The sequence below is a fragment of the Lynx rufus genome, unplaced genomic scaffold, assembly GCF_022079265.1.
Source record: "Lynx rufus isolate CCGP_SWC_20201006 ecotype Redwood Valley unplaced genomic scaffold, mLynRuf1.p SCAF_10, whole genome shotgun sequence".
NCBI classification, from domain to species: domain Eukaryota; kingdom Metazoa; phylum Chordata; class Mammalia; order Carnivora; family Felidae; genus Lynx; species Lynx rufus.
The window spans coordinates 43,878,379-43,898,288 of NW_025814824.1; the positions used below are offsets into that span (position 1 = coordinate 43,878,379).

Sequence of the window (19,910 nt, forward strand, 5' to 3'; positions counted from 1 at the left end):
AAAAAACCACTCTCCTTTAAAAGCTAAGAATCTTAGGTGGCTCAGTTAGTTGAGGCTCCAACACATGATTTTGGCTCAGGTCTTGATCTCACAGTTTATGGGACTGAGCTCATGAACCGTGCACTGACAGCATGGGGCCTGCTTGGGATTCTTTCTCTCCCTCTCTCTGTCCCTCCCCTGCTCATGTGTGCCTGCACCTGTGTGCTCTCTCTCAAAAAAAAAAAAAAAAAGCAAAGAATCTTAGGCATATATTAACATGTCTATGTTCATTAAAATTCATATATAAGTATGTTTATAGATAATAGCTACACTTGTTTATTTCAGAGAGAAAGCAAGCGCACACACACTACAGCAGGGGACAGAGGGAGAGAGGGAGGAAGGTGGGGAGAGAGGGGGAGAGAGGAAGAGGGGGAGAGAGGAAGAGGGAGAGAGAAAGAACAAGAGAGAGAGAGAATCTTAAGCAGTTTCCACACTTAGCACAGAGCCCTATGTGGAGCTCAATCCCATGACTCTGGGATCATGATCTGAGCCAAGACCAAGAGTCAGACGCTCAAATAATTGAGCCACCCAGGCATCCCAGTAGCTATACTTATGGTGAACACAGCATAACACAGTTGTCCAATCACTATGCTATACACCTGAGACTACTCTAACATTATGTGTCAACTATACTTCAATTGAAATAACAAAAAAATTTTTTTTAAGAATGTTCAACATTTCTATTTGTAAAAATCAAAAATTGCAATTAACCCAAAAGTTTACCTAGAGTAAAAAGAAAAAAAGTATGTTGTGCTATACTCATAAAATAGAATACTACATAGTATTGGGAATGAACATACTATGACCTACATACACAACAGCATGGATAAAACAGCATGAGTCAAAGAAGACAAATACAAAAAAATATATTCTATATGCTCCCTTTTATATAGAGTTCAAAAAAGGCAAATAAATCTTTAAGAAGGGAGGAAAGTATTTAGTTTTGGGGGGAGGAAATGGTTGTGAATGAAAAGGGGCTTGAGGCTTCTGGAGTAATGTTCTGTTAAACTATATGCTGGTTACATGGGTGTATCACTCTGTGAAATTTTTTCAAGATATACACTTAAGATTTTTGCACTTTTTTGTTTGTATAGAATGCCTCAAAAGAATTTATAAAAGTGGGAGGTAGGTAGGGAAATAGAATAATTATACCCATGTTTGTGTTTGTCTTCCCATGGTCTAGAGGTCTCACAGGATGACATTTCTTTGGTGAACAAAGATCCAGGATCTGATTATCAAATTTACTTTTATCTTGTCAATGGCTAAAAACTGACTGGACTTGGGCAAAGTGAACATTAAACAAACTCAGGAGAGATCAATGTGAAAACTTTAACATGTTTCACCTCAACCTATTAAATTTACAATCAAAGATATAATGTTCAGTAATAGGAATATTCATATTCACTAAGTTGGAAGATCCACAAAAGAGTGACTTTGCCTCTTTCCTTCACTACTATAGGTATAATATGTAGAAGAATGCCTGGCACATGGCAGTGATCAATAAAAATTCAATGAATTGGGGGGCGCCTGGGTGGCTCAGTCAGCTAAGTGTCCAATTCCTGATTCCAGCTCAGGTCATGATCCTCACAGTTCATGAGATTGAACCCCATGTCGGGCTCTGCGCTGACGGCACTGAGCCTGCTTAGGATTCTCTCTCCTTCTCCCTCTGCCCCTCCACCACTCATGTTCCTTCTTCCTCTCTCTCGCTCTCTCTCTTTCTCCCTCTCTCAAGTAAATAAACATTAAAAAAAAAAAAAATTCACTGAATGGATGAATAATTATTTCCTGAGGAGGGCACTCACCTTTTCCAGTGACAAAATGCCTGGAAAGCCAAATTAACACCCAAAGCAGCCTGGTGATCATAAAAGCAGAACAAGGAGCTGGACAGAGATTTCATCTACACACAAAGACCTAAGAAAACACTCCAATCTCACATCAAAGCCAACCTCTGAAAACCTCGTATCATTTATGTCTATCTAGCAGATTCCTCCCTACTGCCAAGCCAGCCTCAATGTGACTTCTCATTTTTCTTCCATACTTACCATCTCCCTTCAGATAACATATTTGATTTAGATAAATTAATACTACTGATTAAGTTACAATCAATCAGGCTCAACTTTTCTTGCTGACATGAAAGATTTTAAATTAACAATATTTAACACTGCCTTTATATATAGTCTTACAAATTATAAGCTAATTTTTCAATTATATTCATGCTTTTTAGAAGCATCCTGTTGACACTGTAATATATCACTTATGAGTTTTAAAAAATAGTAACAGTCTTACAAAAAGAAATGATAAAGACAAAATAAAGAGTCCAAATGAGTAAAGATCACATATGACAAAAGTAAGAGATTAAATCTGTCCCTTAAAAAGTTGCCTCACCTTTTGGATTTTCTCTTGTATATTACTTTGGTCATCATAGGGTTCCATTCTGGTTAAAAATTAAATTATTTCATTAGCCATTCTTTAAAAATCACATGGTAATTTACCACCCAAAAAGCAAACAGATCTACAAACCCACTCACTAAAAACCGTTCTAATTAAAAACAAAAATCAGGCACCAGGTAGCTCAGTCAGTTAAGCATCTGACTTCAGCTCAGGTTATGACCTCACAGCTCGTGAGGTTGGGCTCTGCGCTGACAGTGTAAAGCCTGCTTGGAATTCTTTCTCCCTCTCTCTATCTCTGCCCCTCCCCTACCTGTGTATGCACGCGCATGCGCTCTCTCTCTCTCTCTCTCTCTCAAATAAATATATAAATTAAAATAAACAATAAAAACAAAAATGAAACTCTAGCTCAAAGCAATAAATTTATTAGAAGAACTGGACTAGGAATCGAATTATGTTCTAATCCTATCATGTAGCTATTGATAACACTATTTTAACTGATATTTCTGAGACCCTCAGTTTCCTTACTAGTAAAATCCAGGAGCTAAACTAAGGCAACTTTCAGCTCTAATCTAAAAGTCACTTACTTTTTTATTTGGTTTTCCTGTCCCATACACTCTGATCTCAAATTTTGTACTTGTTTAACTGACAATCTGTAAGAAAACATATAAATGACGACTATAATTCCATTATAATTAACTGGTATAGCCTACTTTGATATTTTCCCCCATTTCTTATCTTTGCTCAAGACTTCTGAAGACTAATCTTCCAAATACACCCAGCAGCCAGCTAAAGGACTCTAGAGTCCTTTAAGAGTTATAGAGTGATCTAACATAGAGGTTGCTGTTGAGATGGACCAGGACTTCTTGGCTCATAGACACTCTGACTTCAAGTAAAAATGTTGGAGGTAAGACTATCCTGCTCTCTAATGCTTCTATCACATACATACGAGATAAAGTTAAATGTTACCTAAGACAGACGACATTGTAGTTTCAAGGTGATTTCAAAGGATTTTCTAGCTTTCACAACAAATAACACAGCATTTAAAAAGTTACCTTACTAGAGTTGTTTATAATCATAAAAAATTAAACATACTCTATTTCTTGAGAGTAGGAACCTTGCCTGTCTTAATTAATGCTGTAGGACCAGTGCTAAACAATACCCAGCAGACAGAAGTAACTCAAATAAAAATTTGTTGACAGAATGAACTTAAATATAAAATAGTATGAAATGGTTAAAGAAACTATGGAATACCTACTTAAAGGAGTATCTACTTAACAGATATTCAATAAACCATTAAATATTAAAAGCAATACACTTTAAAAACTAAAAAATAAAATTAATGTTTTAATTTTCAAAAACAATTTTTTTAATTTTAGTAAATATGTAAATGAGCAATATACTATGGCAATATGGAAAAATTTACAAAATGAAATATGAAGACAAAAAGGATACAAAATATAATGAGCGCTATAATTACAGCTTAAAAATGTAAATCCATGTTATAAAAAGAAAAAACACCTAAGATACTAAATTCTTTTTTTTGTTTGTTTAAATTTTTTTTTAATGTTTATTTATTTTTGAGACACAGGGAGACAGAGCGTGAGTGAGGGAGGGGCAGAGAGAGAGGGAGACACAGAATCTAAATAGGCTCCAGGCTCTGAGCTATCAGCACAGAGCCTGATGCAGGGCTTGAACCCATGAACCGTGATTTCATGACCTGAGCCAAACTCGGACGCTCAACTGACTGAGCCACCCAGGAGCCCCTAAATTCTTAAACTAAGGTAATATTTTCCCTTTCTCTAAACTTTAATTTACAGTATTCGTAATTTAAAATATCTTATTCAAGGGGTCACCTGGGTGGTTCAGCCAGTTAAACATCTGCCTCTTGGTTTCAGCTCAGGTCTTGATCTCAGGGTCATGAGTTCAAGCCCTGCACTAGGCTCCACACTGAGTGTGCAACCTCCTTTAAAAACAAAACAAAACAAAACAAAACAAAACAAAAACCAAAAACAAAAACAAAAAACAAAACCCAAAAAACAAAAAACAAAAAACAAACTTTATTCAGAAGTCATCTGGGGGGCGCGTGGGTGGCTCAGTCAGTTGAGCGTCCAACTTCGGCTCAGGTCATGATCTCGTGGTCCATGAGTTCGAGCCCCGCGTAGGGCTCTGTGCTGACAGCTCAGAGCCTGGAGCCTGTTTCAAATTCTGTGTCTCCCTCTCTCTCTGCCCCTCCCCCGTTCATGCTCTGTCTCTGTCTCAGAAATAAATAAACGTTAAGAAAAAATTAAAAAAAAAAAAAAAAAAGAAGTTATCTGGCTTTGGGGTGCCTGGGCGGCTCAGGTAGTTAAAGCATCTGACTCTTGGTTTTCGTTCAGGTCATGATCTCACAGTTCATGAGTTCGAGCCCTACATCAGGCTCTGCACTAACAACTTGGAGCCTACTTGGGATTCCGTCTCCCTCTTTCTCTGTCCCTTCCCTCCTTATGTGCACATGCTCACTCGCTCCTGCTCCTTCTCTCTCTCTCTCTCTCAAAAATAAACAAATAAATAAAACATTTTTAAAAAAGAAGTAGTTATCTGGCTTTAAAATGGAAAGATTCTGGGGTGCCTGGGTGGCTCAGTTGGTTAAGCGGCCATCTTCAGCTCAGGTCATGATCTCGCAGTCTGTGAGTTCGAGCCCCGCGTCGGGCTCTGTGCTGACAGCTCAGAGCCTGGAGCCTGTTTCAGATTCTGTGTCTCCCTCTCTCTGACCCTCCCCCATTCATGCTCTGTCTCTCTGTGTCTCAAAAATAAGTAAATGTTAAAAAAATAAAAATAAAATAAATAAAATAAAATGGAAACATTCTGAGGTAGGCATGGATTATTGCCACTCAAAGTATATTGATGACATTTGCTCAAAAAGAAAGGAAATTTCATTTTCTAACTATCAAAGTATTACTTACTGTGCATTTTCCTGATACTCTCGGATAACACAATCTTCTCTTTGCAAAATATGTAAAAATCTATTGCGTGCTATATGGCATCTGGCAATGCATTTATGCATATCTTGTGGCTTTACATTAAATGTCTCTGTAAAATGTATAGATGAATCTACATGGAACACAAATAAGATCACAGAAAACTTTGACTTAAAGCTAATGGATATCAAAAAGGTTGAAATTTATTAATTTTAAGAGATTAACAACTCATACAACTAACAACTCCTTAAAAGCAGGTATGCCACATCCACAAGAAAGATACAATTAATTTTAACAAAAACAAGGAAACCCAGTTGTAGGTAGACAACTAAAAATGGTATCTGAAGTTAAGTTCTTTTACATAATTAAAAACTTTGAGAGTCCATCTGTCCCAAATAATTCTTATTATCACAGCTTGATATAGCCTTGAACAAATACTTTCTTATACATGAACTTCTTACTCTTAACAGAATCTTTTCACAACAAAGGAAGAAAATCAATTAAAAGAGATGAGGTGAGATCACACCACCACCTTTGCTGCCATCAGTTTATTTTTCTACCTAGTAAGACTAATAGGACAACCAACTAAAACCAGTCTCTACTTCTCAAATAATTCTTAGCTATGTTACTAATGATCAAAGCAGATCCTGAGAACAATCCGTCCAAACATTTCGGAGTCCACATCCTACTCTAAGATGATTCAATACAATAACAATGCATATTCTGGAAAACAGGGATCACCTCATTGCACTTAGCACTACTAATCCAAGTCCTAGTGTTAACTCCAAAGAAACCACAATTTCTAAATATTTAACTGGGGATTAGTTTACTGAATGTAGAAGTCATCCAGAGACTGAACATGTTGACTGGAATTACTTCCAATCAGAAACAGGACAACTCATGCTTAGAAGTCTTATGCACAGTAAACTCTTGCTAAATTCAACCACATGTATTTCATATAAAATAGTTTGGGCTACATGTAGTTGGAATAGACCATCTACTAAAAGAAAAACTGGTAGCAATGCTTATGTTGCATTAAATTTTAAATATGCAGGGGCGCCTGGGTGGCTCAGTTGGTTGGGCAACTGACTTCGGCTCAGGTCATGATCTCATGGTCTGTGGGTTCGAGCCCCGCGTCGGGCTCTGTGCTGACAGCTCAGAGCCTGGAGCTGCTTCGGATTCTGTGTCTCCAGCTCTCTCTGCCCCTGCCCTGCTCACTCTCTGTATCTGTCTCTCAACAATAAATAAATGTTAAAAAAAAAAAAATTTTTTTTTAATTTTAAATATGCATATATTTATACAGCAAGATCACATGTATAAGTTTTTAAAAATCAAGCAAAGAATATAAACCGAAAAAGAAGGTTCACATATCACATCACAGAGAAAGGACATTAAGAGCTCCTATAATAAAAAAGAGCAGTAACATAAGAGAAAAATGGACAATTACAGAATGCAAAAAGAATATGAATTGCTCTTAAATATATGAAACAACTTTCAATCTAAGTAAATAATAAGAGAGATACAAATTAAAACTACCCTGAGATTCCATTTTAATCTATCAGGCTGAAAAGATAAAATGTGTGACCACACACAATGTTGTTGAGCCTTTGGAAAAAACAGACATTCACTGTACACTGGTGATAGAAGCATAAATCATCTAATCCCTACAGAAAACAATCTGATAATAACCAGCAAATTAGAAATCTGGAAATTTGACCCTGGAAGCAGTCTTCAGGAATTACATATACATATATACACACACACACCATACATGTATATGTGTGTATGTACGTGCATATACACAGATACACACAAAGTCATATACGAATAAAGCTTGTCAATGTAGCACTGTTTTTGTAGCAAAAACAAAACAAAAAAAAGGGGGAGGGGTGGAAGCCAAATGTCTGTCAACAGAAGACTAGTTAGAAAATCCACTGTGGGGTGCCTGGGTGGCTCAGTCGGTTAAGCGTCTGACTTCAGCTCAGGTCATGATCTTATGATTTGTGAGTTCAAGTCCTGTATCAGACTCTGTGGTGACAGCACAGACAGGAGCCTGGAGACTACCTCTGATTCTGTGTCTCCCTCTCTCTCTGACCCTCCTCGCTCGTACTCTCTAACTCTCTCAAAAATAAATAAGCATTAAAAAAAAATTAAATATATATAATGTAAAAAATTTTTTTAATTAAAAAATACATATATATACATATACATATAATGTATACATATACTATATATATATAATGGTATATCCATTCAAATATGCTGTTCTAAAAAGAGAATAAGGAAGAAAGCTCTATGAACTAATATGAGATGATCTCCAATATATACTGTTGTGTGAAAAACACAAGATTCAAAACCCAATGCATGTCACCATTTAGGATTTAAAAAAAAGAATATATGCATAAATATATGTATAATATATAAATATGTATTTGCCTATATTCTGAATTACACTGCTTGCTTCTATGAAGGCAAACTAGGTAGAGCACAGAAGTGAAAGATAAATTTTTTCACTTTTTGATTTTGAAGTATGAAAAATATTACCTATTCAAAATAATTAAAATGTATAGAAATAATATGTATAAAAAAGTTTTTTAATATTAAAAGAAAGTAAATGATATAAAATGTCAGCAATGGTTGTCTGCAGAAACTGGAAGACGGATGGGGTTTTGTCGCATTCACTTTTCTGTACTTTCTTACCCGTGTTTTATGAGCATAAACCAATTAAACAGAAAAGCATATTTAATAAACTACAAATAGCATTCTTTTAAGAATGCTTTTTAGGTCTTAGCTTAAAAATCAAATATTTTGTTTCCATGAATGAGGAAACAGATCAAATCCCTTTACAACAGCAATTTCTAACAAAAAAATAAAACACATTGATAGCAGCCAAAGTAAACCTCACACAACACAACATTTAATACAATGTAGTAGAGGCAAACTATAACCTCCAAGTTTAATTTAGCCCTCTGGCTAGTTTTGTCAGGTCAGCAAGCTAGGAATGCTTTCTATGTTTTTAAAGGGTTGTATTCTTTTTTTAAGTTTATTTATTTTGAGACAGAGAGAGAGAGCGAGAGGGACGTGAGTGGGTGAGGGGGAGGAAGGGAGAAAAACAGAGAGAGAGAGAGAGAGAGAGAGAGAGAGAGAGAGAGAATATGAATGAATCCCAAGCAGACTCCGCACTGTCAGCACAGAGCCTGTTGCAGGGCTCGAACTCAAACTATGAGATCATGACCTGAGCTGAAATCAAGAGTCAGACACTTAACCAACTGAACCACCCGAGCACCCCAAAGGGTTGCATTTTTTTTTAAAAAAACCTACAAAGAAGTACATGAGAAAGAGACCTGTGTAATCCACAAAGCCTAAAATATTTACCATCTAGCCTTATACAGAAAATGTTTCCCAATCCCTGTAATAGAACATACAAAAATAATCTGAATAGTTACTTATATTCATTAGAAACTTTCAAACTACAGTACCAGTAGAATATTAACTATATATCTTTTGAGGTAAATTAATGTTTTTATCTTACCTTGTTGTATTAAAATCTCTTTATGATTCATATATTATGAAGAACAATAAAAATTTTAAACTCAAAACAAAAAAAATCCTACTAAAAATTTAACTTACTTCTAGAATGGGTTTTTATATATTTTATTGCAACAAATCTTGCAAAATGATACATCAGATGAATAAATTTAGGACCACCAGGAGAAAGAAATAGTGAACCAACAACTTGAGGAAAGCCACTTCCACATTCAGCCTATGGAAAAAAGAAATCAGATGATTTGAAGACCTTATCAATAATAACCTTTATACTTATATCATACTGTTTTTGTAGCATAACAGGACTGAACAGGATTAGTCCACTTGAACCAGAAGCTGACTATTTGAATCTTTCTAAATTCTTGGTGGACTGGGTCACAAAAAATAATTACAATATAAAGCCACAATTATTGATACTACGTGGGGACACAAGCTAAAATAATCTACGGTCAAAAAAAGTTTTCTTTAAACAAAAACTATGATATAAGATCCTAGGAACTCAAAAGCCTATTTCCAATGCATCTAGCCAATAAAGCTGATTTCCTAGAAATAGAATACTAACCAAAACCATCCAAAAGTGTTATTCTAACAAATATTTCCTTGCTATTATACTGTGAACGTTAAGAGAAATAAAAAGATTTCACCTCCAAAAATTTAATGTATAATTACATTTCAATAAAGCCAGAACAAAAAATTTAATGTAGTTTCTAAATTCTTAAAGTTTGTATCTTCCAGAAAGAGAATACTTACAGAAATCTTTTTTAACCATTCACAGCAATGTTTCCGGAATTCAGTGTCACTTTTTTGGTCAAACGGAGGCCAACAAAGCCTTAAAAACAAATATAAAAGCATTAGAAATATCAACAAAAAAAAAAAGCAAAATTTTTAAACATGAAACTTATTTCCTACACTAGAAACATTAGTGTTAAATGAAACTAGACTAACATTTGTAGATTTCAACTAAAGAAAGACACCAACTTGTGAGAAATTGGGTCTTTTTCTTTATAAATAACTATAAGACTAAGGTCAGTTTACTGTAAATCATCAGTGAATAGGTATGTTAAGTGAAGGAATGAATCACCATTAAAATTAGTACGAATCAGTTAAAGACCACACTCTCAATGGATTCACTGGACTAATGCATAAAGATGGTATATATAAATTAGTACGTTAAGCCTGGAAAGAGAGAGAGAGAGAGAGAGAGAGAGAGAGAGAGAAACATAGTTACACAGGAAGAGTACAGAAGGAATGACATAAGAGCTTTTGACTCCTAGAGATAATCCATATCATACTCAGTGTGTGCTACTGTTTTGTGTTTAAACAAGATATAAAATTATTAAAAAGTTTTGCCTTTGTTTTAGTCAAAAATAATAGACTTTAAAATTTACCTATTGCTTTCCCCTGATAAATTTGTATCCTGAGGCAATTTTTTTTTATGTTTCTATAGCATAAAATACATTCTACAGTCATATAAAAAATTAAGTATGCACGGAATAAATAGACTAAAAGGCTGGAATGTCAACAGTGATATTTTCTGATTGGTGAGTTTAGGCATGATTTTTACTTCCTTCCTTACATTTTTTGTATTTCTCGAATTGCTTAAAATGAGCTGTATTTTGTTTATCATCAGGAAAAAAAAAAAATCAGAAAATCTATTTTTATTTAGCAGAGAAAACCCTACAGTTTAATGATACAGATTTCCAAAAAAATGTTTTAAAAATACCTGTTTTCCTGGTCACTCATAACTGAAGACAAAATATTAAGAATAAATTATCAAAAATAACAAAGCCTAAACAAATGATTTACTTGTTGCTTTTCTATTTAAGAGGACAATGGCATAATATAAATATTAAAACATATTTTAACACTTTTTCTGACGAAGGAAACCCAAATCACATGCAAAAGAACTTGGAACCAAGGTTAATGGGTATTCACATTTTTATCTCCTCCTTGAACTATTTAATATTCAACAGTATCTAACATGAGACTAAGCTTAATAGGAATGATTTTCACCTACAGCATTTGACACTTTTGTATATCACCGACAAAAATAATAAGGATTTACAGAAATCTAAATGTAAAAGTAAATAAAACAAGTAACACTGCCTACAGGAAAAGGAGTAAGGCAGGGGGTAATCCAGCAAAAAACAAAGTAAGGACAAAGTGAGCCATATAGATAGATTGGTACCAATTAACTGTTTCGCCTAATAATTATGAAAAATGTTAGGAAATAATTTTATAAAACAAAATCTATCTTATCCATGAAATAATCAATGATTTTAAGATAAGTACCAAAGAAAAATCACTCAGATATACAAAGCTTGAACACTAAATTTCTAAGACTCACACCTGATTTTTGTGACGTCCGTTCAAAATAATAGTGAAAGGCCAAAGTTGAAATTCTGGTTTATACCAAAGCATACTCCCTTTTCAAATTAGAGAATGACTACCTACAAAAAGAAAATAAAGTAACCTGACTCACTTGAAAACTTCTTTGGTGAGAGACTGGTCCAGCGTTTGGAACAAAAAATAAGAAACGATTTGAAAGGCATCACGATTCAGCCTGTCAAACATGTTCCTAGTAATTTAAAAAGAAATAGAAACAGGAAAAAAAAAGGGGGGGGGAGGGGGAGAAGAAATAGTTAATAAAAGTAAACATCATTAAAAGCTGTGTAAGAGTTTAACACAAATTAATATTTTTAATTCTCTTCAAGAGGTCAAGGCAAATTAATTTTTCATTCATGTTCATTTTTATAAGTAAGAAAAACAATAAACTTTTACTTTCTGAGTCTGAAAGTACAGATCAAATAGAAGAAAACTGGTAGAACTTCCTTTACTGCAATGAGAATATCGTACAAAAAAAGGAAAGCCTAATTAGGTAAAGAGAAAACTATGGCCTATGATATGGTGAAGATGATACAAACCAACATTTACTGAATAATAATAAAAGTAACTAATAATAGTTTATCACTTCCCAGGTATTATTTTAAGCCTTTTACAGGCAATAAGTCATCTAATCTTCACCACAACCATGAAATACTGTGCTAGCTGTTTTACCATGGATTATTTTATGACATTAGAATGTAGTTTGATTACTCTCATTATACAGATGAAAAATTTTTTAATTTAGAGGTTAGTTTGCTAAAATTACCCAAAATCATATAACCAGGATGTGCAAGAGCAGTGATTTGAAGTATGTTATCTGACCCGAGTCCAATGTCTTTACCATTACATTTTAACTCCAGAACCACCATCATATAACGTAATTCTAGCAAGTCTTTTAAAGTTTTGGTTTTTCCGACTTCCCTAGCTAATCAAGACAACGCGTAAAAAAAAAATACAACATGTTAAAAATAACAACAACAAACTAAACCTTGTAAGAAATGCTATAAGGAATCAAGAGTTAACATAAGGGCACTATGGCAGCCACTGGGCCAGAGTCATCAGCCACTGTTGTACAATGGATGTCTACTCCTCACACCCCTGTCTCAACCCCTGGTGTCTGGTAAAACACAGAAAATTCAGGCTTCAGGAACTGTCAGAGCCAAGAGGAGGAGAGTTTTCTGAACTTCATCTACAGCAACAACCTGCTGAATGAAAGGATCCACCTCAGACACCGTGTTCCACTCCATGGCCTACCTGTAGGATTTTAAGCTACACTATGCCAACTTCCAGGGCAAAACAAGGAAAACGTGGCATGGAGATACAGCCACCATTTTTCAAAGGCCTAGCAGTGAAGGCAGAGTAGTAGAATGGAAAATGAAAAAAGCAATTTAAGTTCTCTGAATAAATGAAAAGGAGATAGATATGGAACACACCCCCAATAAAGTTAAAGTTTACACTCAAGAAGGAAAAGAAATAACCTGCCAAAGTTATCAGATAAGAAATTATGAGAGTGCTCCCCCATTACTCTAGCATAAAAAGGTCATTTGCATGGGTGCAAAAGAGAACAGCTTGCCACTGGAGTATCAACAAAAGTTAAAAGCAAAAGAACCAAATAACTATAAAGGAAAGGTCTCAAAGGAAACTGAAGACATTATCAAAAAGAGAAAAACAGAAACTCACTAGAACATAGTACAGTATATCTAAGGATATTCTATGTGCTAATATAAATTTTTTTTGAGAGAGAGATGAGAGAGAAGACCAAGCAGGCACCATGCTCAGCACAGAGCCTGACTTGGGGCTCAATCACTAGACTATGAGATCATGACCTGAGCTGAAATCAAGAGTCGGAGGCTCAACCAACTGAGGCACCCAGGCGTCGCACAAAATTTTAATATAAAATATTTTTAACATTTAGAACAGGGATCTGAGATATTTCCATGTTCAATACATTTTCAACAATGATCTGAGGGATATCTCAATTGGGTGGTTCCTTATTTTCAGAATCTAAAAAGAAATTGGCTTAGAAGTTAGGCAATTACAAAAGGAGCTGTGAGGCATTGGAATTCATGACAAATATACATGAATGCTCCTTCTATGAACACATAAAGCAATGTTCTGGCGTTGAAAAAAAAGAGTTAAAATTCCCATGCTTACTCCTATGTCAAACAACACTTTTGTCCTTGAAATTATTTCTATTCCTCAACAAACACAAGTGAAGCTCCTACCTTATCTCTCAAACCAGATATTTTTTTCACATAGTACCCTGTTGTCTTCACTTTGACACTTATTATAATTTTTAATAAGACATTTGTTGAATGTGGGAATGCAAGCTGGTGCAGCCACTCTGGAAAACGGTATAGAGGTTCCTCAAAAAACTAAAAATAGACCCTACGACCCAGCAATTGCACTACTAGGCATTTATCCATGGGATACAGGTGTGCTGTTTCGAAGGGGCACATGCACCCCCATGTTTACAGCAGCACTATCAACAATAGCCAAAGTACGGAAAGAGCCCAAATGTCCATCGGTGGATGAATGGATAAAGAAGAGGTGGTATAGATATACAAAGGAGTATTACTTGGCAATCAAAAAGAATGAAATCTTGCCTTTTGCAACTACGTGGATGGAACTGGAGGGTATTATGCTAAGTGGTATTAGTTAGAGAAAGACAAAAATCATATGACTTCACTCATATGAGGACTTTAAGAGACAAAACAGATGAACATAAGGGAAGAGAAACAAAAATAATATAAAAACAGGGAGGGGGACAAAATAGAAGAGACTCATAAATATGGAGAACAAACTGAGGGTTATTGGAGGGGTTGTGGGAGGGGGGACGGGCTAAATGGGTAAGGGGCACGAAGGAATCTACTCCTGAAATCACTGTTGCACTATATGATAACTCATTTGAATGTAAATTTTAAAAAATAAAAAAAACAAAATTAAAAAAAATCTACAAAGTTGACTAATAAAGAGAAAAGTCCTAATATGTATTGGGAACTTATATTCCCAAGCACTATTCTTGGCCTTTTGTACCTATTTATGATTTAATCATCTTGCCTTCTTTTTGAGATAACTGTTATAACTCACTAGATAAACTGTTTGAAGAGAGAATTAGAGACATTAAACGATGTGCCTAATAAATTTTTAAAAAAAGATATTTGTTGAATGAAGGTTTGTTCATCCACTAGACTGATATTCTGTAAGGGAAAAATTTATGTCTATTCTGTTCACCACTGTATATCTAGGTCCAATACTAGGTTCGATTAATACCTGTTGAATAAACAAACTGAATGAATCACCCTTTCTTTCCATTCTCATTGCTGCCTTAGTTTAGGCCTATCTAACTGCAAAGTTCTAATTCCCCCTCTAATTCATTCTCTGTAATACAACCAGAATGATTTTTCCAAAGTGCAAATCTTCTGGGCAAATACTCAGTAATGAAATTGTTGGATCATGTATGTTAAGCATATGTTTAACTTTATAAGCGGTTACACAACTACTTCTACACAGAAACTAGAAAATCCTAGGACTTCACTAAAAAAACAATGAATTTTACGATATATAAATGTAAGTGAATAAAAAATCTTTAAAAATTTTTTGAAATAAATTTGATGGTACATTCATGCTTGAAGCATTTTAAAGAGGACATCTATGGGGCACCTGGGTGGCTCAGTCGTTGAGTGTCTGACTCTAGATCTCAGCTCAGGTCTTAATCCCACGGTTAGGGGATCAAGCCCTGCAGTCCAGCTGGGCACTAAGTATGCAGCCTGCTTAAGAAATTCTTTCTCTCTTTTTTTCTCTCTCTCTCTCTCTCCCCCCTCTGCCCCTCTCCTCCACTCACGCTCTCTCTAAAATAAAAATTAAAAATAAATAAATAAATACTGCCGCTCTAAGAACTCAAATAATCAGAAAAGTCAAAAGACTGAGGACAGGAAATAGCCTATGTATCTCAAATTTCTCTTGGCCTACAGCGGGTAAGATAATACTCTAAAGTTGGTAAGTTTAGACACAGAAACATAAAGTATTTAGATTTATGATAACTATTATACCAGTGACAAAGGTCCTTTTACTATCCAACTTAATACCCTTTTCTACCTTTTTTTTTTTTTGCTTACTACAGAAAAAATAGTTTTTGCTAATTCAAAAAGTAAAAATTATAAAGAACCACCTTAAAATTAAAAGGCTCCCTTGAGTCCTAAAGCCGTTGAACATACTGTTCCCACACCCTTCCACTGCCACCCCTCCCTCAACTTCACAGACCACCCAACGTCAACACTAAAGCAGAATTAAGCTGTCCCTCCAGTTCTGCCCCAACTGCAGACATTGCTCCCCTACAAAGCGCTCCCCGCACGGTCCCACAATTATTAGCTTCTGCCACCAGGCTGGCAGCCACTGGGAGCAAGGGCTTTGTAGCCACTGCTGGCACAAAGTAACCGCTCGACCGCTCGATTCATCAACCTGCCAGGTCCGCGAAAGGGTGGGTCACACTAACGCGTCTGGGCTCGGACTCCCCCGCCCCGCCAGCCCGAGGCTTCTTACACTCCGAGGTGCGTGTGAGACACGATCTTTCCGCAGGCAATGGTGGCCGGGCCTGGCTCAAAGCCGAGCGCCTGCAGATACATCCAAAGATGCTCCTTCTCGAAAGAGGTGACCCAGACCGAGCTCATCTTCGCGGTAGGCAGTATTACTGCAAAGGAACTAAGGGCAGGCCCAAACGACTCAGAGGCCCCTCATGCTCCCTCCCTACGGGCAGCCTGAGGTAGTGGCGGCCCCTCCATTGCCACCGTTTGTTCCTCTCTCGCCCGGAGCCATTTCACCTCAAACGGCCGTAAAGTCTCAGGGAAATGAAGAACCTAACGGTACTACGGTACAACTGCCTAAGCGAAGGTAATAGAGACCAAGACTCCCGCGCTTCCGGAAAGGCGGTAAACGCCGGCGCTGCCCTGCTTCCGGGGGAGGAGGGACTTCCTCGGCCGACTATATCTCCCGCCATGCAAAGCGCCCTTCTCCCTCCCTTTCCGTCAGACCCAGACGAAACACTACAAGACCCACACTGCATTGCGCTGCCAGCGACTCTTTTGCTCTTGGGTAACTGCAAAAAAGTATCTTGCAGGGTTGTGCAGCTTCGCGCTTTCTGATTTTTAGTATCTCTCATTCTTTTTGCTCATGTAGGTCTATTTCATTGGCTAAAAGCCGTATATTTAGGACTCAGACTCGGTGTAGTGAAAAAGCATTGGGTTCCATCTTCACCTGTCTCACTAGCTGTGAGATCTAAACACATCTAACCACTAAGCCCCAGGTCTATTATTAGTAAAATCTTGTGTGCCCTCAAATGCTAAATGTTCCTTTCTTCTTCCTGCTGTAAGAAATCTGGCTCTCCCCTAAGTATACAGCGTCCTCCTGCAACCCTCTCTACTGATGACTGTTTTCTCCCTCACACCCCATATACAACAGTGCCTGGAAATGGGGGGGGGGGGGTATAATACTTATTTCTTATTATCACCTCTGGCAATTATTGCCTCACTAAAACCAGCTGCTTTGAATTTTATGCTTCCTCCCACAACTCTTGCTTGCAGAGGTCTTGTGTAAGATAGGGTGCTGGACCTCATTTTTTAGATTTAGACTTGCTTGTCTCTCCCACATTACTCTTGGGATAATTTTTGCTGATTTCAGTATCCACTTAGATGACCTTACAGTGTCCTGGCCTCTCAGTTCCTTGAACTCTTCTCAATAATCTGGCCCCTTTTTCTCTTTGCCAGGTTTATCTGGCAGAACCCAAGTCCCTATTGCATCCAGTTTTCTGCCTATCCCACAACTGCAACTTAGCCCCTAAACACAACCATGATGCCTGCTGTCACTGAAAATTCATGACACCTCCAATGGGCTCTTAGGCCTGTCCCTCTCCACCCTATTTACCCCAAATCTCACTCTCCACACAATTGTACATATCTTCTTCCCTTAAATGTCCAATGCTTCCTTTCTCCTCCTCTCGATGATGTCTTTTGTCCTTAGTTAATAGATGCTTCCAGGAAAGACCTTCAATCAACAGTTTACCAACCTGCCTGTATCTTTTCCTATATTAATCTTATTAGTCTGGATGAATTAAGGTGCACCTCCCTAAGATTAGTCCTTTGACTTATTCAACAGGTCGTATTCATTTTCTCCTACTCAAAGAGTTTGCTCCAGCATCTGTCCTTTATTCTCTCCTGCATTACCCATTCTTCCCATAAGTATACAAACATGCTGTGCTTCCATTGTTTAAAAAAAAAATCCATTGACCCCAATGCCTTTCTAGCTACTACTCCACTTCTTATTACAACAAAATTTCTCCCAAAAATTTTTTTTCTTTTTTTTAATGTTTATTTATTTTTGTAGGAGAGAGAGACAGAGGATGAGCAGAACAGGAGCAGAGAGAAGGGGAGACACAGAATCCGAAGCAGTCTCCAAGCTGTTAGCACAGAGCCAGACACGGGGCTTGAACTCACAAACTGTGAGATGATGACCCTAGCCAAAGTTGGGCGATTAACCGGCTGAGCCACCCAGGCACCCCCTCCCCAAAGTTTTCTATACCCACTTCACTGCTAATAGTAACTTTCCAAAGCTACTCATATCAATTGGCATTCTTCTTTCGCAAGCATCGAAACTGCTTCTGAAGGAGCTTTATTCAATGGGTATCGGGTAGCATAAATAAAGCATGGAAAGGCCAGAGAATTAAGTTCAGAAAACAGCAAATTCATGTGGCAATCCACTCAAGATTTACATGCCAGCAATCCAATTTACTTGCTAAAAAAATAGCTTAATGTATTATTGTAGGTGAAGCCCTTGTGACCACCACCAAGGACAAGAAATAAAACTTTTCCAGCCATCCCAGAAACCCCTCACTTCCCCAAAAATAAACGCCATTCTCACTTTTATAGTAATCACTTCTTTGCATTGTCTTACAGTTTTACCACCTAAGTGTACTTCTCTAGACACTATTTGTATTTCCCTTACCTTTTTCTTTTTTTTTTTAGTCTTTCACAGGGTTGGGTTCTTTTTAAATAATATCACTTAATATACAGGCTTTCCTCCATCCTCCCCCTCTCCTTTTTTTCCTTACAATTTTTTCTTATAATGTTTTCTTACAACTGCATCCTTGCTGCAGTTCAACACGTTCTTCTCCGTCTCTATCTTCTGTATTTCCTTCAAAATGACACCTGGATCCAGAGGATTGATGACATTCAGGTATGATCCCTTTGGCAAGTTTAGATGATAGTTGATGTATGTTGTTTCAGGCAGTACATAGCTTCATTTATGCCATTGACAGGCATTGATGCTAAATGCCTAGGTCTATTAATTCCTTGGGGATTGCAAAATGAAAATTCTAATTTATTGTTTGTTATGAACTGAATGTTTGTGCCTCCCTCTCCCCCCACTCCATTCCTATATTGTAATCCTATTCCTCAATGTGACGGTATTAGAAAGCGGGGTCTCTGGGAGGTAATTAGCATTAAATGAAGTCATCAGGGTAGAACCCTCCTGAATAGGATTAATACCCTTAGAGGAGTCACAAGAGAGCCTGCTTACTCTCTCTCTCTCTGCGCTTTCTGCCATCAGAGGATACAAAAAGAAGTGGACTCTGCAACCTGGAAGAGTCTTCACCAAAACCCAATTGTGCTGAAACATCTCAAACTTACAGCCTTCAGAACTGTGAGAAATAAATGTTTGTTTTTTAAACCGCTCAGTCTAGAGGCACCTGGGTGACTAGTCAGTTAAGCTGACTTTGACTCAGGTCATGATCTGACTCAGTTAAGCTTCTGACTTTGGCTCAGGTCATGATCTCACAGTTTGTGGGTTCGAGCCCCATGTCGGGCTCTGTGCTGACAACTCAGAGCCTGGAGCCTGCTTCGGATTCTGTCTCCCTCTGTCTCTTTGCTCCTCCCCTGTTTGTACTCTCACTCTTTCTCTCTCTCGCTCTCTCTCAAAAATAAACATTTTAAACCACTTGGTCTAAGGTAGTTTATTATAGCAGTCCACACTGACCAAGATACCATTTTTTTATTGTTAGTAGCAATACTTTTATGATAGAAATTTTCCCTCATGGTCTAGTTTATCTCATGGTAAAGATACAAGGAAGGATAGACTGTTGATCCTTTCTCTTTATTTTACCAGTTAATTGGTTTGCTATCATCCCCCGAAAGTGACCAATGAAATTGTTTATATGTATAATAATATATTTAGACATTTAATGGGATATATTTAGATATTTAATGGAGTTCATATTTGATTGCAATTATTATCCTCATTGAAGTTCAAATCGTCCTATCTCTAGTCAATGGGAAACCCTTCAAATTGGCTTCCTTGCTATCTGGAATAGCAAGAAGTTCAAGGAGCATCTTGTACATTTTCTGCTTCAAATCTGAAATTAGCCATTTCTCCAAGAAGCCCTGATTTCTTTTAGTGGAAAAAGGTATTTCAGAACCACTATTTGGGGGCACCTGGGTGGCACAGTCAATTGAGCATCTGACTTCGGCTCAGGTCATGATCTCGTATTTCGTGAGTTTGAGCCCTGCATTGGGCTCACTGCTGTCAGCACAGAGCCGCCTCGGA

The 19,910-nt window shown here is 37.0% G+C and overlaps 1 protein-coding gene and 1 pseudogene across 2 annotated transcripts in view; one reads left to right on the top strand and one right to left on the bottom strand.

Annotated features, from left to right (window-relative positions):
• HAUS6 (HAUS augmin like complex subunit 6) overlaps nucleotides 1–16,222 on the bottom strand; it is a 35,706-nt gene extending 19,484 nt beyond the window's left edge. Inside the window, exons 1-7 of one of the 2 annotated variants that reach the window (XM_047064834.1) lie at nucleotides 15,861–16,222; nucleotides 11,416–11,511; nucleotides 9,684–9,762; nucleotides 9,018–9,150; nucleotides 5,373–5,499; nucleotides 3,015–3,080; nucleotides 2,425–2,473 (exon numbers count right to left, since the gene is read on the bottom strand). In XM_047064834.1, the coding sequence (XP_046920790.1) occupies nucleotides 2,425–2,473; nucleotides 3,015–3,080; nucleotides 5,373–5,499; nucleotides 9,018–9,150; nucleotides 9,684–9,762; nucleotides 11,416–11,511; nucleotides 15,861–15,988 (678 nt within the window). In that variant the 5' untranslated portion in view covers nucleotides 15,989–16,222. Of the gene's footprint in view, nucleotides 1–2,424; nucleotides 2,474–3,014; nucleotides 3,081–5,372; nucleotides 5,521–9,017; nucleotides 9,151–9,683; nucleotides 9,763–11,415; nucleotides 11,512–15,860 lie in introns of both variants that reach the window. The other variant, XM_047064827.1, reaches the window with a different exon arrangement.
• LOC124502482 (gamma-glutamylcyclotransferase-like) lies at nucleotides 12,104–13,001 on the top strand (annotated as a pseudogene).
• Nucleotides 16,223–19,910: the final 3,688 nt, after the last annotated feature.